The sequence below is a fragment of the Podarcis melisellensis genome (genome assembly GCF_964234715.1).
Source record: "Podarcis melisellensis genome assembly, chromosome: 3".
Lineage (NCBI taxonomy): Eukaryota > Metazoa > Chordata > Lepidosauria > Squamata > Lacertidae > Podarcis > Podarcis melisellensis.
In genome coordinates, this window is record NC_138530.1 from 99,927,977 (window position 1) to 99,954,622 (window position 26,646).

At 42.5% G+C, this 26,646-nt stretch overlaps 2 protein-coding genes and 1 long non-coding RNA gene across 3 annotated transcripts in view; 1 reads left to right on the plus strand and 2 right to left on the minus strand.

Moving 5' to 3' along the window:
• The window catches only part of ANGPT2 (angiopoietin 2), a 45,451-nt gene extending 28,623 nt beyond the window's left edge, over positions 1 to 16,828 (minus strand). Inside the window, exon 1 of the mRNA XM_081906350.1 lies at positions 16,078 to 16,828. Within this exon, the coding sequence (XP_081762476.1) occupies positions 16,078 to 16,368 (291 nt within the window). The 5' untranslated portion in view covers positions 16,369 to 16,828. The remainder of the gene's footprint in view (positions 1 to 16,077) is intronic.
• Positions 1 to 26,646, plus strand: part of MCPH1 (microcephalin 1) — a 107,842-nt gene that overhangs the window by 56,115 nt on the left and 25,081 nt on the right. The window lies entirely within an intron of this gene.
• On the minus strand, positions 22,507 to 23,466 carry LOC309367380. The gene is made up of 2 exons (XR_014167110.1): positions 23,319 to 23,466; positions 22,507 to 22,675 (listed from the first exon to the last, which is right to left on the minus strand). It is a non-coding gene; the product is annotated as an uncharacterized lncRNA (long non-coding RNA).

Below are 26,646 nucleotides of genomic sequence, written 5' to 3' on the forward strand. Positions count from 1 at the left end.
TACTGTGGACTTCTTCAGAAGCTTCTGACCTTGAAGGTGGTGTGGAAAAGTGCAGGGTTACTAAGGTAATGTGAGAAGAGTGCCCAGGATCAGCCCCACTGAAAATCAAAGGGCTTCCTATGTACAGAGTCATAGCTTGGTGATGTGATTTATTTCAAAACGAAGCCTTGCATTTATAGCAAAAGTCTAGTTTAAAAGGAGTTGCAGTGGGGATTCCAGCATTTGCTCGCTGTTATCATATACATCCAGTCTGATCTACCAGCTGCTTCAACAAGTATATTCTTCAACCTTCTGAATTCTGTTTGAAGTTCATAGGGTGAATTCTTAAACACAGAGGTTCTTGCTTCAGTAGCTTGTTGACTTTGAAAGAGGACACCATGTTTCAGCAACTATCTTTGGCCACGTCCCCATGCAATGTGGAGAGGGGATTCAGCTGCCATTTATTATTTCACGTGAACAGAAAAATATGGTTCTTAGCTTGCTGCTTAACTGTGTTCTCATTTCATATAACGTTTTAAAGTCATTTAATGCCAGTGCTTTATTGACAAGAGTCCCCAGCCCACAAATCGTTTATGATACCCTCTTTAGATACTGGCTTTAGACGGCTGGGGAAGGGCATGGTTTTCCTAAAAGCACTGGACGCCAGGCTTATGGATTTCATTAAGGGCTTCCCTTTCCCCCTGAAGCAAATGTCACCCTCTATCAGCTTGCCTGTAATCCTTTTGATTCTCTTCTGCAAAGCCTAAAACTAAAAGAATTATACTTTCACAATTCACATTTTCCCCCCACAAGAGCCTGTTATTTATTTTCTGTCTCTTGTTTTCTGTCCTCTCAGTGTTAGACAGATACATGGATCTATTGACATAGATAGATAGATTCCCAGTAACAAGAATTTAGTCTTGTGAAATTTTCAGCCTAGCAAGTACATAACTCCAGGCTGGAAAAGAGTCAATTTAAAACTGGTTTGCTGCCCTTTATAGTTCGGGCAGGAAGTCCCTGTAGACCTCTGTTGTTTGTCAAGAAAAAACAATCCTCTTGAGAATGCAGATGGGAATGCTTGAGAAGCCTACAGTATTAATTTTATATACAGCCTGCTGAGAGCGTCTCTGTCAGTCCAGACCTCCAGCTAAGCTTGCCTCTCTTATCTCCTTTTCCTGTCAACAAACGAAAAAGGTGAAAGTAACTAAATGAAAACTAGCTAGACAGACATTGGGATAGATTGGAAATGCTCAGGGCAACAACCACATGTGTGTGGCATGTACTATAAGCACAGACATATACCTTCCAGAAAGTTTAAGTGATAAGTCTTACAACAGTAAACAATGATGGAAACCAAAACGCTAGAGAGGGGATCATCTTAATGAAAACCATTTGTGTGCTAAATTGAAAGGAAAGCTACCGTCTTTGAAGCCATATGTCTCATCTATGTTTGATTGGTTATTTGAAAATTCTTCTTTGCGATGGTATTCTGTGATTCCGAAGGCTAGAAAAGTGTAACTTGGACTTGCTATTTATTGGTTCGTGAAAGCACCCATTGACCTTAGAGTTTGTTTTGGCAGTGCTTGTATGCATTATGAAATTGTGGATCTACCCATACATACACTTTCTCTCTGCATAGTAGACGTCACTACTCAGTATGAAAAATTCCTGGGGACGCTTAAGTAGGGAATTAGCCCCACTGGACAGAAGAGATTTACTTTTGAAGTTGAACAAACATTCATCATCTTCACCAAAGGCCTTTCTCTGACTACACTCCGTACCTTCAGAGGTCAAACAGGTGGTCTGTGGTTAGACCCAGACTGTGGAATCCACTCTGTCAGCAAGTTTGCTGTGTGTTTTGTCTGCCATCTTTGATGCAGCAGTCAAAATCCATCCTATCATGGGTTTATTGTTGCTTTTTTATTTATTTATTTTACATTATTTTATCAGTTGTTTTAACTGCTGGCTCTGCAGTTTTGTTCCTTTAAATTTATTGTTCCAGGGTTTGTTTCTTACTTTATTTAGTTATTTCATAAAATTTATACACCGCTTGAATGTTAAACAAAAACCTCAAGACTGTGTGCAAAAATATAAAAATAAAACAATAAAATCATCAATAAGGAGAATTAACAACAATTACTGGAGACTTTCGAGAACATTAGATGCAGAACAGGGTATGGTACAGTATCTGTGTGAAAAATCATGACCTTTTAATCATTTCACAGCATTCCAAACATTTGCAATATTTCTTTAAGGTTCTGCCTTTGGAACAAAACGTGTGTGAGAATTAGGCAGTTCCTAACAGGCAATATGCCAGACACAGCATATCACATTTCCGTATGTTGTGCCCACAATGGCTTCTCCAGTTTGCAAACATGCCCACGAAGTTTAGCAGCTCCTGTTTTCAAGCATCCATTTCACTGTAGTTACACGAGCTCTTAATGGAGGCCTAGTAAGAAAATCCTGGGAGCTAACTGAAGTCTGCTAATGCCTGAATATAGGATGAATTCCTTGGTTTGGATACTAATATGCCATAATCCATAATAATTTTCCTCGTATCAAAGAGTAGCTTGGTATATGTTTCACTTTTTCCTGCTATTGGAATGAACACTGTACTTTTTACAGCATTTGCTTTTTCTTAAATTACTCATATAACTGAACCAGTTTGGGTATTAGCATTGTGCCAAAAAATATTATCCTGCATTTTTTGACATTTCTCCATAAGTTAATGCGGGAGGGAGAACGTATTTGAAAATTAGCAACAGTGAGAGAAAAACGTCAGTGCAATTCTCCAGGGAGGGATGTAAGCTTTCTGTTGTGCCTGTGTTACCTTTGAGGTGCCTAAGGGATGTTTAAGACACGTGGGTGGTGCTATGGTCTAAACCACAGAGCCTAGGGCTTGCCGATCGAAAGGTCGGCAGTTTGAATCCCCGCGACTGGGTGAGCATCCTTTGCTCGGTCCCAGCTCCTGCCCACCTAGCAGTTTGAAAGCATGTCAAGTTCAAGTAGATAAATAGGTACTGCTCTGGTGGGAAGGTAAATGGTGTTTCCGTGCACTGCTCTGGTTTGCCAGAAGCGGCTTAGTCATGCTGGCTACATGACCCGGAAAAACTGTGGACAAATGCTGGCTCCCTCGGCCTATAGAGCAAGATGAGCGTGCAACCCCAGAGTCGTCCGCGACTGGACCTAACAGTCAAGGGTACCTTTGTTGTTGTTTAGTCGTTTAGTCGTGTCCGACTCTTCGTGACCCCATGGACCAGAGCACGCCAGGCACTCCTGTCTTCCACCGCCTCCCGCAGTTTGGTCAGACTCATGTTTGTAGCTTCGACAACACTGTCCAACCGTCTCGTCCTCTGTCGTCCCCTTCTCCTTGTGCCCTCCATCTTTCCCAACATCAGGGTCTTTTCTAGGGAGTCTTCTCTTCTCATGAGGTGGCCAAAGTACTGGAGCCTCAGCTTCACGATTTGTCCTTCCAGTGAGCACTCAGGGCTGATTTCCTTCAGAATGGAGAGGTTTGATCTTCTTGCAGTCCATGGGACGCTCAAGAGTCTCCTCCAGCACCATAATTCAAAAGCATCAATTCTTCGGCAATCAACCTTCTTGATGGTCCAGCTCTCACTTCCATACATCACTACTGGGAAAACCATAGCTTTAACTATACGGACCTTTGTTGGCAAGGTGATGTCTCTGCTTTTTAAGATGCTGTCTAGGTTTGCCATTGCCTTTCTCCCAAGGAGCAGGCGTCTTTTAATTTCGTGACTACTGTCACCATCTGCAGTGATCATGGAGCCCAAAAAAGTAAAATCTCTCACTGCCTCCATTTCTTCCCCTTCTATTTGCCAGGAGGTGATGGGACCAGTGGCCATGATCTTCGTTTTTTTGATGTTGAGCTTCAGACCATATTTTGCGCTCTTCTCTTTCACCCTCATTAAAAGGTTCTTTAATTCCTCCTCACTTTCTGCCATCAAGGTTGTGTCATCTGCATATCTGAGGTTGTTGATATTTCTTCCGGCGATCTTAATTCCAGCTTGGGATTCATCCAGTCCAGCCTTTCGCATGATGAATTCTGCATATAAGTTAAATAACCAGGGAGACAATATACAGCCTTGCCGTACTCCTTTCCCAATTTTGAACCAATCAGTTGTTCCATATCCAGTTCTAACTGTAGCTTCTTGTCCCACATAGAGATTTCTCAGGAGACAGATGAGGTGATCAGGCACTCCCATTTCTTTAAGAACTTGCCATAGTTTGCTGTGGTCGACACAGTCAAAGGCTTTTGCATAGTCAATGAAGCAGAAGTAGATGTCTTTCTGGAACTCTCTAGCTTTTTCCATAATCCAGCGCATCTTTGCAATTTGGTCTCTGGTTCCTCTGCCCCTTCGAAATCCAGCTTGCACTTCTGGGAGTTCTCGGTCCACATATTGCTTAAGCCTGCCTTGTAGAATTTTAAGCATAACCTTGCTAGCGTGTGAAATGAGTGCAATTGTGCGGTAGTTGGAGCATTCTTTGGCACTGCCCTTCTTTGGGATTGGGATGTAGACTGAATAAAAGAGTACCCGAGAAATGTTCATGGCAAGTGGCGGAGAGACACCACACACCATCCCCAGCCTCTTCAGAACAACTGAAATTCTAATAATACTGAACTTTAAAGGGACAGGACAGCACTGGTATTAAGAAAATGGCGGGCACAGAGTACGTGCAACGAGTCAGAAAGCTGTTGAATTTTCAATTCCCTAATAGACTTTGTCAACCATCATCATGGCTATGTCACTGGTTTATTTTTCCATGTAAAATTGATTTCATTCAGCTCAGTTTCACCATTAAGAAGCATTGAGAGATTCCACCTGGGCAGAGCTTAAGGTTCGCTATGCTCAATGTAAAACAGAATAAAGGGGAAACTCACACATAGACTGTAAGGTTACTGACCAGGTCAGCGGAACAGCTTCCCATCTGATGTCAAGGGGATGAGTAATTCTATCATCTTTAGAAGACATCTGAAGGCAGCCCTGTATAGGGAAGCTTTTGAATGTGCAATGTTTTATTATGTTTAATATATGTCGGAAGCCAACCAGAGTGGCTGGGGCAATCCAGTCAGACGGGCAAGGTATTATTATTATTATTATTATTATTATTAGGAAGCTGTGACCATTTGCTGCTCTCCATCATGTGTAATGTAGAAAGAACAGCAAAAAGCATTTTCTTATGCACGTGGGAAGGTCACATTCCTCAGCTGCAGATCCCCATTTCGCATCACGTTCAACATTAGAGCTTCTGGGGTGGTTTTGTGGGTGCATATAGGAGAAAATTAGGGAGAAGGTTTAGTAAAGAATGTGAGTTGTGCAGAAATCCTTTCTGCTCATGCACAGGGATCTTTGTATCCAAGCCACAATGCCTAATTGGCGAGTTGAGCCCCCTTCTATTTATGCATCACAGGATATAAATTGCCTTCAGAGATAATTTTATATGCCTCCAGCCCCTGACTGTGAAATGCCTCGCATTCTGCTGCTGCCTGTTTTTGTGGAAAGCAGCTTAGTTGGTTTGGCTTTTGTGCCTGTTTTTACACAGCAATAAAGGGACTGCTTTGATTTCCCAAGCATGCTGCTTGTGTTTTAGCTTCCTGAGGGTACCTATTTGCTGGTAGCCAAGCATTAGACCCAACTTAAACAGTATTGCACTTGAAGGAAATTGCTCTCAAAATAACATGCTTTGAAAGAATATAAATCTCTTTCTGCCTGCTGCCCCCTGAGCACAGCATTTCAGAAGCTACCAAACTATTCTTCCAAAAGTTCATATTGACCTTTCTTAAATATTCACAGAGGTTGTTACGCAACAGGTGGACAAACGTTTCTCAAATATCTGCAGTGTTTTCTACTGTGAATGCACATCTGCTATTGAATAAGAAACATTTTTGCTAGAAAAGATTGGAGCAACTTGCAAAGGCAGAGACAGTTCGGTGCGAACCAGTCCTATATGTTCCCAGCTTCTTGGATTTATTCTGCCCGATAATCAAATTTAAGAACAGAATTGATAATAGCTTACTTTAGAATAGTAATATATTCTGTCCAAGCACATATTGTAAGAGTATAAATTCAATATGTCATGAGAACCTACTTGTTGCATTCAAATCTTGCAGAAAGTACACCTCACTTGGAGCTAAAATGATTATTACTTAGAGGTTGACTTAGACAAGTGATGTTCTACCCTCCACCCTGCCGTTTCTTTGTTTCTTTTTTCTTGGAAACTTTTTTCTATCTGGCTAACCTGCTGTAACTTCAAGAAAAAAGTCAGTCCAAAATCTACAGTTTCTAGGCAATAAATAATTTAAAAAGAAATGGGGCAGAGGTCTGATAGGATTCAATCTAATAAGGGAATAAGTGGATCTGGCTGTTGAAAAATATATTTCCTTCCCTAATAAATGCAAGCTTCAAAGCCTCCACCCAGTCATTTCCAATGGCATCTGAATAGCCACACAGGCCACGCAGAATATATAAAATTAATATATGTTAGATATGTAATACAGGGTAATTCATAATGAAGTATGCAGTTTCCATTTATAGTAAATGGAAACTGTATGCTTCATTATGAATCACCCTGTACAATAAAATCAGACTTTGTACACATTGTCTTGTCCTATATGATCATATGGAGTCACTGCAACAAAGTACCCAGCTCCCTCAGCATGTTCTGATTATCCAAATCCGGGTCATCTTTGATACCACCTCCATGCATTTTCTCTGTCCAATTCTATATGACACATTTGCACGGTGTCAGACTGTGAAGCATCCTTGGCAATGTGGGGGAAATAGCCCAAGTCACGCAGTGGCATAACCTTGGTGCTTCCTCCTAGAGCCTTATTTGCTCCGTAGATGCTTGTTGCATTGGACCATTTGCTTCTCAAAATCTCTGGTTGTGTGGCCAATTCAACAGAAACTAGGTAGAGTCAAGAAACTCTCAAAACAAGGGATATGTGCCAATGAACTGAAGTATTTTTTAAGAGAGCAAATGTTTTCCACAGGCTTTCTTATGCATTAGGTATCTGTTCTGGAATTTTTTTACCTCTTCTTCGCTTGGTCATCTTCTACCAGATTTTGCTAAGTTTTTACACGCCCATATCTTAAGAATTTGTACCTTGCTGTGCAGCTCAGAGACTCATATATTGTGTAATGAATCACCTAGATACCCTCTTTGTATAGATAGATAGAGGTTTCTAAGGTCAAAATCGCCATCCACACAACTTGTGATGGCATGAATCAAAGCTGAACATTTTCGTGCTATTGAAAACTATATGTGGTTGGTGGCATTTGGTGGTACTGTCAGCTAGAGACAACAGTACTTTCTTTAACTGTGGGCCGGAGACCAGCTCAAAGGAAGATTGAATAAAAATAATCACTAATGGTTTTGCATCACCGTGGAGGATTATTGGTAGACAGGGGGAAGCAGCGTTGCTGACATCTTGCTGTCTGACACAGCATCCAAATGACATTTGGGTGTATTGGACTAGGACCTGGGAAACCAGGGTTCAAATCTCCACTGAGTCATGAGGCTCTCTGGGTGACTTTGTTCAGTCACCATCACTCAGCCTAATCTACTTCACAGAGCTCCATCTATGAAATGGGAAGCAGGAGAATCATGTATGCCGCCTTGAGCTCCTTGACAGAAAGATGGGATAGAAATAATAAATGGATAGTAATAACTTGCTAAGTTAGGCTTGCTAAGATATATAAGACTGAATCAGATAAGTGCTGGAGATGCAAAGAGGTAGAGGGAACGTTCTTTCATATGTGGTGGACCTGTAAAGGCGTAAAAGAGTATTGGGAAATAATCCATAATGAATTGAAAAAAGTGTTTAAAAGTACTTTCCAAAAAAAACCAAAAAAAAACCCAGAATCATTTCTGTTGGGGATAATCCAGAATGAAATTCCCAAGTGTCAAAAACGATTATGTATGCCACTACTGCGGCCCATGTTTTGTTAGTCCAAAAATGGAAAACGAGTGAGGTCCCAACTAAAGAAGAATGGCAACTTGAGCTGACGGAATATGTGCAGCTTGCAGACTTAACATATAGAAACAAGAAGAACATACATTTAGAGAGGATTGGAAAATGTTTATTGAATATATGGGGGGGATTGTGTACACTTGAAAATGTTGGCAGCCTTAAGATAAATTCAACAGCGTAAATAAATTTTGATGGATGTAATAATGGAATACTGAATGGTTTAGTTTATGTAAAAGATGCAGGGATTTATGATATGCAAAATGAACCATGGAAAGAGAGGAAGGGAAGTCATTTTAAGAAAAAATTATATATAAAAAAGATAGTAATAACTTGAAAACAGTACATAAATAGAAATAAATTTTGCTCCCTGAAGGAAGCCTCCACCCACTAGAATAATTCCAAATCTCACCAAATTATTTGTACACCAATTCCTGCCTTCATCTATTTCTCCCGCCTCTATGGTGCTACTTGAAACAGGTCACTTCTACCTGCTGTTGAATTCTGTTATGCCATCTCTCATTCTTGCACACCAAACAATGATTTGAAATAAAAACCACTGGAACTATTTTGTCTCATAGCTAATAAATTTTATGGTAGTGTGGAGCTTAACGCACAACGGATTGGCCTGTGGGTTCTCCTCACATCTCAAAGATCTCAAAATTATGTTAACACTAAAAATGATATTAACAGCTGTACTGTAACAGTGTAATAGCTGTATAGTATGGTATGTATTTTCTCCATTAGACTATTAAAGGATTTGAAAAGGTCAGTGATTTATTTACATCAGTTTTTTCAAAGCATCTAAATTTTGCCCGGTTAAGTGAGCCTATTCCACTCAGGAAGCAAACTGGCCAATGGACATTATACAAAGAGCTTAAAGTAAAAAAATAAATAAATTAATATATATATATTCCAGGCTAAAACTGCTTTTTATAAAAAGGGCCTTCTGCTGTACACATCAGTTGTTTGGAATTTTTGTATGCAGCCGTTTTAACTAGAAGCTCTTGCACAACTTAACTAAAATACTTTTTGAAAAAAAGAATGTTTTCCCACAAAGCTGGACAAGCCCAGAGGTCTATTTTGTGATCTAAAATAGGGTGTGTTGAACTTTGGTCCAGTCATTTTAGGTTTTGTCACAGGAGCTCCTTTGTGGAGCGCAACTGAGTGAGATGTTGCCATTGAGCCATCTGTCTGAATGGCAGTTCCATCAATAATTGTAATAAATAAGCTCACTTTCCATGTGCAAAGGAACAGGGGAATGAAAAGTTTGCCGGAAGTTGTGCTTGTTCTCAGTTCCGTGCTTTTGAACAGAACTGTTCAAAGTATGGCAGGGAAGCCAGTCAAATGCTCAACGCAGATGAACATGCCTGATAACTGAGTCAGAGCAACTGTCTATCTATCTCACTATGTCTGGTTTAACTAGCAGTGCCCTCTTCAAGGTCTTTCCCAGCCCTGTGATCTGAGATTCTTTACTGGGAAGTGCCAGTGATTAAATGTGAGACAGTGAAGCATCTACTCTACCATTGAACTGAAGTTCCTCCCCAGCTGGCTGCCTGTTACTCTGAGCTTGGGAAATTATTTCCAGATAATGTAGCCAGGAATGAGTGTGCAGCCAGGGGCATCAGCTCCTGGGGGCTGAGTCCTTTTGGGTTTGTCTATATTTCAGGAGTAGTACCCCCCCATGCCCCAAAAGTACAGAGCCAATTGTGGCACAGCTCCAGTGGCCAGCTCCTTGGGTTGAAGCAGTCTCCTGCTAGTGATGGCACCAAGAGGAGGTGGAGGATGAGCCAATGGGTGTTGAAGCTGCGTGGCCACCAGGTTTGGTTCTGTCCCTAGCTCCTCCCAGCATCCAGACACCATGTGTATGACATCACCCCCCCCCTCCCATCACCCTTGCAAGCTGGAGCAGCCTTGCTTATTACTGCATTTTGATGTCACCTGAAAGCAATAGTACAAGTGTGTGAGTGAAGGAATGTCTTCTGGAGATCTGCAGGAGTCATGGGTCATGCTCCCTGATTTAAGAGTGGACATAACCAGCCTGCCAGCTTTCTCAAGTGAGCTTGTTCCTGTCCATTTTCTCAACTGTTTAGCGAGCATCTCTAAACAGGAACAAGGCCTTTGGCATTCAGGAACACCAGGAGACGAGAGATTCAGCATAGTGGTCCTGGTCTAGACTGCCGGGTAGCTGGGGAATGATGATTGCACATTTGTGTAGGGCACTCCTATACCCTGTGCTTTGCATCCCAATTGCATGCTGTGTGGCTGCACACAGCGTCACCTGTAAAAGAACCAAGGAGATGACCTGGGCTGTGTGGCAGTGTGCATTTGGTGACCTTGCATACAGCTGTGTTGATCTCCCAGAAGTCATGCAGATGAACCAGCTGTCTCATTGCAGAACCAGAGCTTCATATGCATTGGTCAAACAACTGCCTGTCCATCAAATCCCAAGCCACCTTTCAGAAAGGGGCAAAAATGAATATTGTCCTTAGATTTTTCTTTTCTTAAACTTCCTTTAGGCGGAAGGAACTCTAGTCAAGTCAAGTACCTTTATTGGCATCACAATATAAAACGTTTCAGATCACTGGGATAATTAAAGGACAAGGTTGAAGCTGTCAAGGGGTATAGGGTCTATTTCCCGAAGGGATGGTTCGTTGGGAACCCTTTCAGGCAAAATTGTGGCTAAAAAGGAAGCTACTAGAGCAGTGGTATCTGCCAGGAGAAACCTCATTTGATTTCTCCTCTGGGTTGTGGGCCAGAGGTCCAACATTTTACTCAGCATCAGTTGGCAAGGTCTGCCGTGTAAAGGGCAATCTAAGAGAATGTGTTCCATTGAATCTGGTACTTCTTGGTTGCAGGCACACAAACGGGCTTGATATGGAGTGTGTGAGAATCTGCCTTTAGTTGCTGCAGAAGGGAAAGCATTTAATCTCGCGAGCATAAAGGCTCTTCGATGGGAAGGGAGTAGTAAATCCTTTAAGTATTTGACACAGGTTCCGTAGGGTGTTGTAATACCTAAGGCCTCCAAAGAACAAGATCTTGTAGTGGAAGGAACTCTATTCATGCTTAAAGGCACTTTGTCCTAGATGCCAGAATGATTATAAACAAAAGCTGGCACAGGTCAATTGCATTTGCTATGGCGTTTGCATTTGCTATGGACAGGTGGGGTGCATTTTAAAGCTTCCGGGGGGACCTGGCTTCTGAAATCTTACAGAAGACAACAGTCTCTGCAAATAGCTGAATTCTCTATTCCCTGCTCACTGATCAAATTGTGATCAGGGCTATGCCAGCTAGTCCCACTCTTGACATCAAGCATGCTGGCTTGTCCTGTCCCCTGCTGTCTGCGCATTTGGCATGAAAGTCTGCAGCAAGAAAGCTTGCAGATATATGTGAAGGCTTCCACACGATTGGGTTCCTGGTCCACTGAATGCAGAGAGATAGTTAAGGCAATCCAGCATGTCTGATGTTGGAGGTGGGGTAGCCATGCATGGCACTGATCATGCGGTATGTGCTAAATACCTGACTATTGCCTGATGAGATGTAAGTGGTGTTTAGTTGATCCATTGCCAGCCCTCCTTCAGAAAGCCACTTTCACCACTCGGGGTAGGAGAGATACTTTGTGGAATATGAAACCAGGGTTGCGAATAGGCTAGGTTGCTCTCCCTGTGAGAGATCTCCCAAATGCTTCTCTCCTGTCAAAACTACAGAGGAGAGCATTTCCAGCAAGGCAGCCCATACAGACCCTTCATTTACCTTTGCATCGTCAGCAGCCATTATGCCAGTCTCATCCTGCGCACTCCTTTGATTACAAGGCCCTGCACTAACTGACAAGCAGCTGCTGTGCCTTCCATGCCGATAAATAAACAGGTTCCCTAGCAACACCAACACCTCCCTTGAATACTACAAATGCATCCCGTGGCTTTTAATTACATGCTCCCTATCAATGATGTTCAGCAGAGGATATAATAGCGGCATGGAAAGCAATATTTTTGTAATACACATTATGCTGAGATGTTAGGGAGAGGAAATGGCAAGAGCCTGAGCGAGGGGCAAAGGTTCCTCTGTATAACAGACATGAATGAGGAGGGAAACGGGCCTACAGAAGAGAATGTGAATCTGCACAGCTAAGTGTCAGTTAGGGAAGGCATGTCCAAAGTCCGTTTCGGGGGCCTAATTCAGCCTGTTGGTTGGTTCAATCCTGCCCCTGTGGCAGTTAATTTCCTGGGGTAAAATCCTAAAAAAAAAACACCTTAACAACTTAAGCACTAAACAAAAAACACCTCAACAACTTCAATCCTAAAAAAGCTCAACAACACTGGAGTTAACAACTTTAGTCAGCCCTTTGGTCAGCCCTCACGGCCCTTCACTTCATCAAATCTGGCCCTCTTTGAAAAATGTTTGGACACCACTGGTGTAGGGTTTGGGGAAGTAGAGGCATATTTGCCAGCATTTGGCCAGTTTGAGTGTATATATGTAAGCTTATGTACATGGAATAAAGTTTGTGTGAGAGAGTGTGCAAATATTTCTTGAGCCATTATTTTGTGGGCATCTCCACAGTTGGTTTGCACCGTCCTTTCAGAACAGCTAGCGGAAAGTTAGTTTATTCTCCATCACAGATAACCTTTAACTATTTCATGCCTCTCTTGAGAGGGCAGCGCATCTCATTTGTCAACATTCCTAGCTGTAATAATGTCACTACACGACCATCAGATCTGTCAACCCCTTCGTCTGATATGTTAGGCTATTTCTGTGAAGCAGCTGTGAATCAAATTAATGGCTGTACCTGTTTGCAAACCACACCAGGGTAAAAGCCTCATTTTTCCATATCTTGAACCTACTGCAACTGTAGACTAACAATAGCAATAGTTGTTTCTTGGAAACAACATTATATTATCAAGTATTTTAGAAATTGATTACAAGGGAATGCAATAGATTGCTTAGCCTATAACGAACTCAAGCAGGCTTTGTTTTTCTCCTGCAATACTGGGAAGACTTAAATAAAAATGGAAAATTCTGGGGTAGTGGCAGACTTCAAAGGACTATTGTGGTGCAGAATCTTATATGCATTATAGGATTCTACTTCCTCTTGAATTGTGATTTGCTGGAACATATCGTATGAAATTAGCCTGTTCTTTTGGTATGCCAGTTATTAGTTTTGCTCAGACGTCAGACAAATTGGTATTTTTAGAAAGGGGTTTTTAAAAGATATTGGAAGATAAGGTGGTGTGCTAATAATAGTAATCTCATTTTAACTGCAAGCCCTTCCATGGTGGTTGTGGTTTTCTAGGAACGTCTGAAACACTGGCCTTGGTTTTCTGTTAGTTTCCGGAATGCACAGCAACTCTGACACCTTCCAGCTTCCTATTGTGATTGTGAGGCATCCACAGTGATTTCCACTCTCTTCCATTCAGACAGTTTGGTGTCCATTCAGAAAGATAACATTTCCTTTTGATGACTGATTGAAGGTGGGAAATGTGATACTGTGTGAGGATGTAGAATGCATTTGAAACAAAGATTTTGTGCATAACTGGTGCTAGAAAGATTTTTATGCTGGCAGTGTTATTTCAAGCACCCTTCAAAAATAAGTGGTTCCTAGGGTTTAGAAAGGCTCACTAAAGGAAAAAGGGAAAATTAAATTTGTCAGATTTTCCAGAACCGGTTGAAATAGTTACAAAGTGGTATTCGAGGGCATCCATGTGTTATGTACATTAATTTGCCTTAGCATAAATAAAAGAGTTTATAAATAATGAATCGGAATGATCCCTATGGATTTTTCTTCATGTTCTTCTTATTTACTAGGTTTCATTAGGAAAACAGTTTGGGACCTAAGTTGCTTGAGGATAATGAGGGTAAGATAGCCTAAGTGCCCTATGTTAAAGGAATGACAAGCCAAACACAAAACCAATGTCATCCAATAGAAAGTTAGGGTTTCGTTTAACCCAATGGACCTTAATTCTGCACAATTGCATTGTCAGTTGATAAAATGTAGAAATAGAATGTTTATTTGTTTTTTAAATGGATTGACTGACCTCCAAAAGTAAGTACCTGGTTTTAATGACTTTGCTGAATGTGCTTGTCATAAAGAAATTCCCAGAGATTTATAGGAAAAAGCAATAAATAAAATTGCTGACCTGAGAAATGTGTTGTGGCAGTCTTGCAATTGATCCTGACTCTCCTAGTTATTTTAGTTTTTACTTAAAGTAAAAGGGTGGGGTGTGGAAAGTAAACTTTTTTGTAATTCAGTGTTGTTATTTAAGTAAATATAAAAACAATGGACATAAAGTTGGGTTCTGAAACCCATTTTCTATCCGTCTACCTACCTACCTACCTGTCTATATGAATGGTGGCATGACATTTATGGTAAACATTTTGCAGCTTGAAGTTCAATCTTACCAATGCCTACTCAGAAGTAATGCTCATGATGTTCAATGGGATTTGCTCTAAAATAATCTGTATAATATTGTAGCCCATCTATCAGGAAGTAAGGTCTCATTTAACTCAATAGGACAGACATACTTTTGAAAGGACATACCTAGGATCGTTCTGCTAGATATACAGCTATTTAAACAACCTTCCCCAAAGCATATTTTAGATTATTAAATGCAGTTTTAAATTCTCTCACATAACTGTTCAGTGTTACGTTATAATCTTATCTGCTTCTTATCATAGGAAGGTGTGGGACACATTAGTCTGCAATAACAGCCTATAATACATGTTTGATTAAAAGCTTCAAACAGGGCCTATATTGATTTTAATTTTTTGTGATGCTGCATTAGTGAGGTGTACTCTAAGTATTTGCAGCCTTCTCTAATGAATATACTGAGATATTAAATGAGATCCTTTAAAGCTTCAGTCCTTAGCAAGAACCCTAGAGAATTAATCTAACTGAGCTTAATGGGACCTTACCTCTGAATCAGCAGGCTTAGGTTTTCAGCGCATGTATTTCATCCTCAGAAGACATGTCTTGTATCATGTGACTTTGCAAGGATATCATGCAGTTAAGCTGCACTATCTATTCAGTTTGTCTATGATGCCATCCTTTGCACACTTACTTTGAAGTAAATCTCAACTTCAGAGTAAACATGAATAGATTCAACTGTCATACAGTCTAGAAAAACTGTTCGATAGTCTAGAAAGTGATTTTGTTAGCTTTTTCAATGTAGGATGCTTGTTCACAAGTCCATTTGTTTGTAACTAACCAATTATCCCATGTTAATCCATCATAGTCTAGTGGCGCAGGAATTACACAGAGACTTTTAGAACAAAACAATAGTTAATCCCGACGCCACCCAAAGTAACGTTATTTCACACACAAAATTGAATCCCTGTATCAAAGTCAGTAACTTAAGACATTCAAAATGATTAAAATAATATTCACAGATACATTCCGCGCCAGTCCACAGAGCTGTTGTTCAAGAATACCGTGGCCAAAGTCCCATTCAAATCTTTGGGACTCAAGCATATCTCATTTTAAATCATACGTGCACACTGTAGGAAGCCACAATTAACTTTGATTCTTCACAGCCTCTACACAAGAATGATCCCTCCTTGCACATTATACGCTAGGCTATGGGTACACACAGTGTAAAATTGGGCTTCCTGCTATTTTTTCATGGTGTGAATCAGAACTTAATAATGCTAACAATTGCCTGCAGTGCTAAGCAAATTTAACTAGAAGTAAATTCCACGTATGAAACCCTGCATATCTGACAGTTGCGTGCATGTGAACTTGCACCCACCGCATGTCATTCTGAAAATATAATATGGGTAGAAACAAAGAAGCTGTTTCTAGCTGTTCATAGCATACAGGTTTGAAAGCTTTTTTTTTTCCTCCCTGAAAAACATGGTGCAACATTTTAGAACAAATAAATCAGTTAGCCTGTTGCTCTAGTTCAGGAAACAAAATTCCTCACGCTGGATTTTTCACATGGCTGTAAATAGCATGCAGTCGTACTAAATGTTTTCGACAAAGTTGTTTGTCAAGAGCAAGTGAATGAAATGTTCCGCAACTCAATGTACTCACTCGTCAAAAGGGAAAACAACAAATCAGCAAATTGTGCTGCTGCTATGTAGGATAGAAATAATACAGGTTGTTGTTTTTTTACCTTCATTAGCCACTGTGTGTTGTTCTCCAGGATGTTTTCAAGAAGTTGGAGCCTTTGTATGGAGTCATCATAATCTAAAGGTGCATCCCTCTGCACTGCATTGGAAACATAGGAGGTAGAAGAAGAAGAACGGCAATTTTCTGTTTCAGGCAATAGGAAAGTGTAGCTGCACAAGCCATGCTGGACTTGGTACTGCTTTTTGCCCAGGGTCTCTATGTTTTTCCTAAAGGAGTTGAATCCCAGAACGAGAGCAAGATTGCAGCTCAGAATAAAGCAAACATGCCGCCACATTTTCTCCTTTATAAATCAGAAGATCAAACGCTGTTAAAGAGCGAAGGTTATCTAGATAGCGTCTTCCAGCAGTCAGTGCCCCACTGACATGTGCGAATCTGGCGGGGGGTGGGGGGGAGTTGAGTCCCAGTTTCTTGTTGAGTCCCAAGCTTGGTTAAAAAGTTGTCAGGCAGATCTGTCTCAGCTGCTGCTGGCTCTGTGGTCCATTTTCAGATTCTGCGTTCTTCTTTTTGAAAAGGATATAATCTTCTGCTGTTCCAAATTATTCAGTGTCCTTTCCTTCAGCTAGATTGAGAAGAGGACTCAAACATGTGCAGCTAGTAACATTCCTCTTTCTTGTATATCCGTTATCTTCCTGGTGAGGGTTACGTAGTGAGGCAGCATGACTGTTTAGAGCATGCTGTTTTATGCATTTAGCGTCCTGCAGGAAGCCTCTCCAGGGGCAAAAATGGATCAGCTAAAGGAGACTCATGAATTTCCTAAGCACCTCCCCTATCGAGGGTCTCCAGGATGTCTCATTCTCTCTGAAAATCTCTGTGTTGTGAGCTTGTTGTTTTTTTAAAAAACCTGAGGCTGTATCTGTTACTTTTAATACTTTAAAATTTACAAACACAGTCACAGGCATTCCTTTGCTTCCTGCTGGGGAGATGCGAAAAGTCCCTTTTGAGTTTAATCTTAAAGTCAACATTGTATGGTTTGCTTAACATTTTGTGCAAATGGAAATCTTATTTCCAAACAAAAGCAGACTTCGATACTGCTGGAAACACTTGAGTGAATATTTAGCCCATAGTAAGAAGCCTCGGATTATGTCTTAGGCAATACAGAATGCTGGAAATTGGTTTGGGACCATAGAAGCAAGACATTGAATATGTGTTGGCTCTGGTCAGCCATCATGAATAAACTTTGTGCTAATATGCTCCCACCTCCCACTGCATTCTATTAATTTCTTTTCGGGCGAGTGCAAACCATAGTTTGCCGTGACATCCAAATCCAGCAAACTATGGTGTGCACAAGCTACAATCAGCACCCATGATTTCAAGTGTATTCCCAGTTTGGATGCAAACTGTAGTTTGGTCACCCTGTAGTTTGTCCCAATTTGGGCAGCCTGGCACCCTGTGGTTTCTGTGAAACAAGAAATGAGTGCATATGAAGGATAAGGGAGTACATGAAACCCATGATCTTTTTGCTGCTTCCTTACCTAAATGATGATATGTTCCCCACACTTCCAACTTCAAACCAGAAGTTTGCTTAGGAAGCACATGTTATCTATACTTACATCTCATTTCAGTCCTAGAGTACCGTGTTTTTCAGATACCTGTCAAAGTATCCTCAAATGACCCAGATGTTCTGCATGCCAGCTATGCTTCTTTCCACTCCCTCACTTGTACTAAAGCACAAGTGGCCACGTTGCATCCCATCTGACCCCCAACGTCACTTTAATGCAACCACCTGGCACCACCTGAAGCTGCTTATTGTTCTTGTCCCATCTCCCCGCTTCTTAAGTTTCCCTCCCCTCTTTCTGTGTAGTCTCAGGACAATTGGAAGGAGCACTATTTTGTTTGATAAAAATAAATGGATTGTATTTTTATGTTATTATTTATTCACATTTTTCCTGGCTGTATGGCTTGGGGAATAGGAGTTTCTTTTTCTCCCAGCTGTCTGTTGAGAGCAAATAGGTATGTTTCTCCCATTTATAAAAGTGTGTGTGTGTGGCATACTAAAATCAGAAAGGAATTACTTTCACTCACATACCAGTATTAGTATCCTAAGTATAGGCTAGCCGGCAGAATTTCTGCTGCCTTAAATTAAAATGGCATAATTTATCTGTTCAGAAGCAGGGCTACTGCCTCCTGAGCTCACCTAAGCCTGACCGGGGGGGGGGGGGAGTCTTTAAAAGGTTGGCATGCACCACCGTTTTTTGCAAGCATAGACCTCTGGGTAACCTCTGAGTTACCAGGTCATGTGACTGAACTGAATGAAGTTAGGGTCCAGCATATGTACTTCACCACCCCTGCCCAGCCTCACTTCCACCCATCTTCCAGAGCATCCTCCCCCCCCCCGGCTTAAAGGTAAAGGGACCCCTGACCATTAGGTCCAGTCATGACCGACCCTGGGGTTGCAGCACTCATCTCGCTTTACTGGCCGAGGGAGCAGGCATACAGCTTCCGGGTCATGTGGCCAGCAGGACTAAGCAGCTTCTGGCGAACTAGAGCAGCGCACGGAAACACCGTTTACCTTCCCGCCGGAGCGGTACCTATGTATCTACTTGCACTTTGATGTGCTTTTGAACTGCTAGGTTGGCAGGAGCTGGGACTGAGCAACGGGAGCTCACCCTGTCGTGGGGATTCGAACCGCTGACCTTCTGATCAGCAAGCCCTAGGCTCTATGGTTTAACCCACAGTGCCACCTGCGTCCCTCCCCCAGGGCTTACACCAGTATAAAATTCACCAGTCTCAGCTTAGAGGACTCAGCCCTGGTTGAGCTGGGAGGGAGGTGTATCTCTCTGGCTGAGCCAAGGTGTGGGACCTATGCCAGCAGAGCCTGGCTGCACCAGGTATTGGCAGCTGAGCCAGAGATCTATTGGATCCTAACACCATTCAAGCGAATCTTTGGTTTATGTTGCTCCCTAAGTCTGCTGTACCAGGGGAAACAACCATTTGTATACTTGCTTGAATGTAAGCCAATCAAATCCAGTGAGAGTTACTTTTGAGTAGACCTGCACAGGCCTGGGAATTCCTATCTGAGGTAGTCAGGGTGAATTATCCAGTACTCATTAGAAGTTTCCAGTGGTGAATGCAAGAGAATTTCGCACAATTATAATTACAGTGTATTTAAAGAAGCGCCAGAAATAAAAGAAAGAGCAGGCAAAGAGTGTAGAGGGCATCCAGTGATGTCTGTCTGCTTACACAACAGAAGTCTGCTTGAGCAATGGGATTTCCTGTTTCCCTTCATCTTTCCTCCCGCGCTCCCCCCAAAAAAACTGCTCTAGAGGGTTCTCTGGAGCACATTTGTGAAAGAAAAAGCAATCATCCAAGGGCAAACTGCATGATAAGTATCACATGCCGTTTGGACCTGATACTGCTTTAACAAGTGAAGGTGGGGCCATAGCTTCATGGAGAAGCAAAGGTGTTGCATGTGCAAGATCAGGGGTGGGCAACCTAAGGCCCATGGGCCACAAGCGTCCCATGGGGGTCATTTAACCGGCCCATGGATCCCCACCGCCCGCTCGGTTGGCTCCCGTGCACTGCGCTAAACCTGTGCAGAGCAGAGCAGGGAACACCTTCTACGAATCTGGCTGGCTTCCCATTGGCTGCGGGAAGCTCCTGCAGCCAATGGGAAGCTGCACACGCCTCCTCCGCGCCAGAAATAGCATTTGTGCGTGTGTGCACGCACACACACTCCGGCCCACCACGGCGTCTGTGGGACCACAAAAACTTTGCCAACCCCTGTGCAAGTTCCCTGGTTCATTCCCCAGAAATGTCATGCAAAAGAGGACCTCACAGTCAACGATGGGAGAGAGGTGTGTCTGAGATCTGCTGCAAGTCGGATCAGGCAATACTGGACTGGACCTGACATAAGGCAGCTTTCTAAGGCAGATCCATAGGCATCTACATATTCCAACAAGCTGGCAAAACAGTGAGAGATGCCAAGGGAAGTTTGCAGTAACTTCCCATGTGTACTTCTGTACTGGATGCAAGCTTGTCTAAACACGCCCTGTAGAAATTACCCCATCCTGTGGGAATCCTAAAATTATTATTCTCCCAATAAGAGGTCCTTTTGAGTAGGCGAGCATTCTTTATTGAGCATGGTCATGTTTTGCTTGGCCAAGTGTGTTGAAGTCTGTGGTGAAGAATATGTTTTGTAGATGTGTCAGCCCAATTACACGTTGGCTTCCTCCTCCTGGTGTCCATAGAATGCCCCTTTTCTCATCAGTGTCATTATTAGATCCCTGAGGGAGGTGGGAATGGTTGGAATCTCCCATGGTGACCAGGAATGTATCCTGCAATTTTTACCACAGGATGTCATTAGGGTAAGAACAGTGAGGCCCATCGGGAGATTCTTGGCCATATCTCCATGGTCTTGGATGGATCCTTCCCTCAGCCATGTGGCTATTTTGGATTTTCTGAGTCACATACAACTTAAGCTCCCAAACTGGTATGCCATTGATAGACCCACATCGTGATCTTAATATAACATGGGTGTAATTCTGGTTTCTATACATGCCAGAGCAATTGCATATCCGTCGTGCCTTCACTACCACCTCTGCAGTTTCGCTCAACATCCAGCCTGGAGAACTCCTAAGCTTGCCTACTATTTTGTTGCATTTTAGTTGGTGCAAGGAAAGATAAATGGAATTTATTTAGCAAGTGCCCAAGATCTACTGAGTCTGGGGCATGGGTGGCCAACCTGTGGCATACCTACATAGCTAGGACATTTTGTGGTATGGCTGGGCCAGAGCTGGAGAGCTTTGGGGCCAAAAGCACAACCAGACCTGCAATCCTGTCTATCTTTCTCTTGATACTTTGCTGCTTATTCTTTATAAACCCCATACATAGTGCTGTGCTTGATGAGTAGCACAGTTAAAATTTTAACTTGTGAAAGCAATTATTGGTGAAGGAAAGGACCCAGCAAGTTCTGCTATGCCAATATACTAACTCTGCAAAAAGTTTTCTAAAATACCTGCGGCCAACTGTTCTTTAATCTTCTTTCTCCACACAATTCAAAGGATGTAGTAATGGTTTACTAATCAATCTTGTTTTAAACATTTCATTTAGCACTGACCACACCATCTTCCAGTAATATCTTGCCTCCTGACATCTCCACTATATATGGAGGAAAATCCCCCTTACTGACTTTGCAGAAACCACATTTGTCATTGCCTTAATCCTATTGCCTTTTTACTCCTCCATGCTATTGTTCAGCTATTTTAACTTAATTTTATCTAAAATTTGTTGCTATTATGAAGTTGGCACCAGTGCTGAATAAAAAATTCCAAAGTTCATCCAGGATTTTGTTCTGCAGCTCTTTTGCAATAGATCTGTGCTAGTCTTGGGAACTGTTTGACTCCAGTTGACACACACAAACACAAAAACACACACACAATCACACTTATTCAAAAGCTACAGTACAGCTTTTTCCACTGCCATAATATCACAGAACTATCACTCCAGTCCTCAATCCCACATCACTGTCATGTTGGCTCGCCAAATACCAACTTCCAGTCTGGTTTATTAGACATTTTCTAATCAACTTTTCAAACATCTCTGCTCTGAACTCCTACCTTCAGTCTAATCTGTTTTTAAAAGATCTTACTTGTACACAGCATACTGAAATATGGGAAGCATTACTAACAATTTCTCTTTTGCTCGTCCACATGTCTTTTCCAGACTTCATAGTTGTGAATACCATTCTCTTTCCATTAATTCCCCAAATCAAATATCCAACAAGACTGAATCTTTCATCCTTTATTACTGATGTAATTGGTGATGTAAAAAGGTAAAGGTACCCCTGCCCGTACGGGCCAGTCTTGACAGACTCTGGGGTTGTGCGCCCATCTCACTTAAGAGGCCAGGGGCCAGCGCTGTCCGGGTCACGTGGCCAGCGTGACATCGCTGCTCTGGCGAGACAGAGCCGCACACGGAAACGCCGTTTACCTTCCCGCTGTTAAGCGGTCCCTATTTATCTACTTGCACCCGGAGGTGCTTTCGAACTGCTAGGTTGGCAGGCGCTGGGACCGAGCAGCAGGAGCGCACCCCGCCGCAGGGATTCGAACCGCCGACCTTTCGATCGGCAAGTCCTAGGCGCTGAGGCTTTAACCCACAGCGCCACCTGCGTACCACGTGCTAAATAAGCCTGGCATTTCTCATATATTGTTATATAGACATTACCTATAAAACTTTGTCCACTATTCCATTTTTCTACTCTTTTTGGACATCCACAATATATTTCATACTATAAATTCTTCTGTGGGTCTTTTTTGAACCAATTTGTTGTCCCTGAGAGTGTACCTTTCTCGTAACATCATTCCACATCTGGAATATTCAATCCTCCCCTTCCACAATTCTTCTCTCTCCCAGTGATTCGGTCTACCCTTGCCTTCTTTTCTAACCAAATTAATAATGTTATCAGATTTTGCCATTCTAGTAGAGTCCTTTATTTGAATTGTTTTAATTGTACAGAACAGTATTTTCCATTGGAGTGTGGAAGCATCGGAACGTCACTGTTAGTTGTCAGATTTTTGGTACACTGTTGTTGTTGTGGTGGTGGTGCTCCTCTCCAATCCTAGAGAGGGGTTTATACATGGTTCCTGCAGAACATTTAAAGAGAAACGGGATAGAATCTAGTCACTATTACCTTCTCCTTCTTTTAAAAGGTACATTCTCTTTGCAGTGGGTAGAGGAGAAGCTGCCTCAGAGGTCTGTTAGGCAGGATATTTAAACATCTTAAAATAAGTAAAGTAAGAGAAATCAAAGCCTTTTCTTAGATTGTTTGCCTTTCAGGGATGGAACTATTAACATTAAGATGGGGGACAAGGGGTAGGAGCACCACAGTTAGCTACTCTGACAGTTAAGTCCAGTCGCAAATGACTCTGGGGTTACGGCGCTCATCTCGCTTTACTGGCCGAGGGAGCCGATGTTTGTCTGCAGACAGTTTTTCCAGGTCATGTGGCCAGCATGACTAAGCCGCTTCTGGCGAAACCAGAGTAGCGCACGGGAACACTGTTTACCTTCCTACCAGAGCGGTACCTATTTATCTCCTTGCACTTTGACGTGCTTTCGAACTGCTAGGTTGGCAGGAGCGGGGACCAAGCAACAGGAGCTCACCCCGTCGCGGGGATTCAAACTGCCAACCTTTCGATCAGCAAGCCCTAGGCTCAGTGGTTTAGACCACAGTGCCACCCGCGTCCCCGTGAAGCCACAGATGGAGTGAAATATAAATCAAGTAATTACACAATGAACCATTTTTGTTTTGGTTTGGTTTGTTGGTCCTTCCCAGCCCTCCATCTCTCCTCCTGGCTCATAGCCTATGATGAGCACCAAAACAAAGTCTTTTGAGTTTGAGTTCTTTAATTTGCTTCATATTTAATCGTGTGTGTGTGTGTGTTTCAGACATAATCTTGTCATCTTCATGTTCAGCATGTTCTTCAGATGGAACAGTCATTTTCCATCTTTACTGTGATTTCCTGCTTGTTTTTGATTGATTATACGCTTTTAGACATAAAATAGCAAATACTGTCTCAGTATATTTAAAGTACAAATTAGATCTTTCCCATTTAAAAAAAAAAAGTTAAAGGGTGTTCACTCAACATAACTCACCTTGTAAAAGGGGTTAAAGATATAGTTTGCGAGATGTGCTTCAGGCATTTTCTTTCCTGGGAAACACTAATTTCCCCTTCCGTAGGCAGTCTTTTTTTCTCCCTTTTAAAAAAATCCACACAGTATATAACTTCGCTCTTTTAAAAGAGATGCCTGGATCCCACTGCTATTATCTTTATACTTCCAGCTGCATAGCCTCTGTTTGACGGGCACTTCTGTGAGATCTTTGGTTCCAACACAGAAAGCATAAACATTTGGAAAGTAGTATAAAACTTGGCAGGCTGGCTTAGATGCAGATCCTCAGCGTACCTCCTTGTAATCCGTCCCGTTGATTTTGAGTGAGCTTTCATTCCAGTAGAATTTAGGTTGCAATACCCTTCCCCTTCTTTAAAACACTTCTATGCTGCTTTATATTCAGGAATTCCAAAGGGGTGTGATAAATGCTTTTCTAAATAAAAAAATAAAACTCGGTACCAAGGTTAGTGGTTGTTAAGTGCCAGTTGTGAAGAAAGAGATTTAAAGTACAGTGGACGCTCGGGTTGCAAACATGATCCATGCGGGATGCACGTTCGTAACCCGCGCATGCGCAGGTTGCGAGTCAGTGTTTCTGCGCAAAGCACGATTTAGCACTTCTGCATATGTGCAACCGCCAAAACCCGGAAGTAACCCGTTCCAGTACTTCCAGGTTTTGGCGGTCCATAACCCGAAAAAACGCAACCTGAAGTGGCTGTAACCCGAGGTATGACTGATGGAGGACTGTTCCATTTGGAAGGTGATGGCCTCTTCCAAGGTGGTTGTCAGATAGATCCTTGGTTGAAGACCCACCAAGGAGGCTTCATCTAAGAATCTCAGTGAACAGGCAGGTCTGTATGACAGGAGGCACCCTCTCAGGCAACCAGGTCCCAAGTTGTTTAGGGATTTGTAAACTAGCAACAAACCTTTCAGCTTGACTTGGTATGAAATTGGCAGTCCGTGCAGTTCCTTTGTTGTAAGAAAAACTGCACTGTTTCCCTTATGGGGAATCCAAGAGCCGGTATAGAGTCCTTAAGTAGGTTCCCTATCGGAAGGAGAAAATAACAGAGGCCAACCAGAGAATATTGAGAAGCCAGGCAGCTAGTAAGCCTGATCTTTATTAACTGTTGCAACAGGGTGCTCACTGCCACACACAGGAGGCAGAAGGGACCCCAAACAATGGTGCGCAAGCCCTTATATAGACTTCTGAAGTTGCCCACCCTGTTGCCAGAGGCCACCCCCAAAACATCACAGAAAGAAGCGGTCCACAGCAGAAATTCTTTCTGCCAGGATACCTAATAATGGTCACTGATTGCATTACCGAGACAGCCCGGCCATTCTTTTGTAATGGTAAATACTTTAATTCCTGAATCCCGATCACAGGCTCACCCTATTCACCCACACAAGTACACCCTTAAGACAGGTAAGCAAAAGACAATGGAGAGACTTTCCCATTTCCTTCCTTCTTGCAGAGAAATATTTGAGGTCACTAGGAGAGTCAAAATGACGTCAGGATTGTTCTCCTGTACTATTTTTAGACACTTGGTTTATATACTTATGTATGTGTTTGCCTTGTAAATTTATGAACGCTTATTTTATATTTGGGACCTTGGAATTCTTTGTTGCTGTTGTTGTTTAGTCGTTTAGTCGTGTCCGACTCTTCATGACCCCATGGACCAGAGCACGCCAGGCACTCCTGTCTTCCACTGTCTCCCACAGTTTGGACAAACTCATGCTGGTAGCTTCGAGAACACTGTCCAACCATCTCATCCTTTGTCGTCCCCTTCTCCTTGTGCCCTCTATCTTTCCCAACATCAGGGTCTTTTCCAGGGAGTCTTCTGTTCTCATGAGGTGGCCAAAGTATTGGAGCCTCAGCTTCAGGATCTGTCCTTCCAGTGAGCACTCAGGGCTGATTTCCTTCAGAATGGATAGGTTTGATCTTCTTGCAATCCATGGGATTCTCAAGAGTCTCCTCCAACACCATAATTCAAAAGCAACAATTCTTCGGCAATCAGCCATCTTTATGGTCCAGCTCTCACTTCCATACATCACTACTGGGAAAACCATAGCTTTAACTATACGGACCTTTGTCGGCAAGGTGATGTCTCTGCTTTTTAAGATGCTGCCTATGTTTGTCATTGCTTTTCTCCCAAGGAGCAGGCGTCTTTTAATTTTGTGACTACTGTCACCATCTGCAGTGATCATGGAGCCCAAGAAAGTAAAATCTCTCACTGCCTCCATTTCTTCCCCTTCTATTTGCCAGGAGGTGATGGGACCAGTGGCCATGATCTTCGTTTTTTTGATGTTGAGCTTCAGGCCATATTTTGTGCTCTCCTTATTCACCCTCATTAAAAGGTTCTTTGATTCCTCCTCACTTTCTGCTATCAAGGTTGTGTCATCTGACGCATATCTGAGGTTGTTGATATTTCTTCCGGCAATCTTAATTCCGGCTTGGGATTCATCCAGCCCAGCCTTTCGCATGATGAATTCTGCATATAAGTTAAATAGGCAGGGAGACAATATACAGCCTTGTCGTACTCCCTTCCCAATTTTGAACCAATCAGCTGTTCCATATTTATTACGGGAGTTACCTTCTCACAGTAAGTCGATCCACTCAGCAACCAAGCTGCTGTATTCTGCTCCAGCTGCAGGTTTGAACCGGCCTTAATGGCAGCTCTGGGACACGGGTGGCGCTGTGGGTTAAACCACAGAGCCTAGGACTTGCCGATCAGAAGGTCGATGGTTCAAATCCCTGCGACTGGGTGAGCTCCCGTTGTTCGGTCCCTGCTCCTGCCAACCTAGCAGTTCGAAAGCATGTCAAATGCAAGTAGATAAATAGGTACCACTCCGGCGGGAAGGTAAATGGCGTTTCTGTGCGCTGCTCTGGTTCGCCAGAAGCAGCTTAGTCATGCTGGCCACATGACCCAGAAGCTGTACGCCAGCTCCCTCA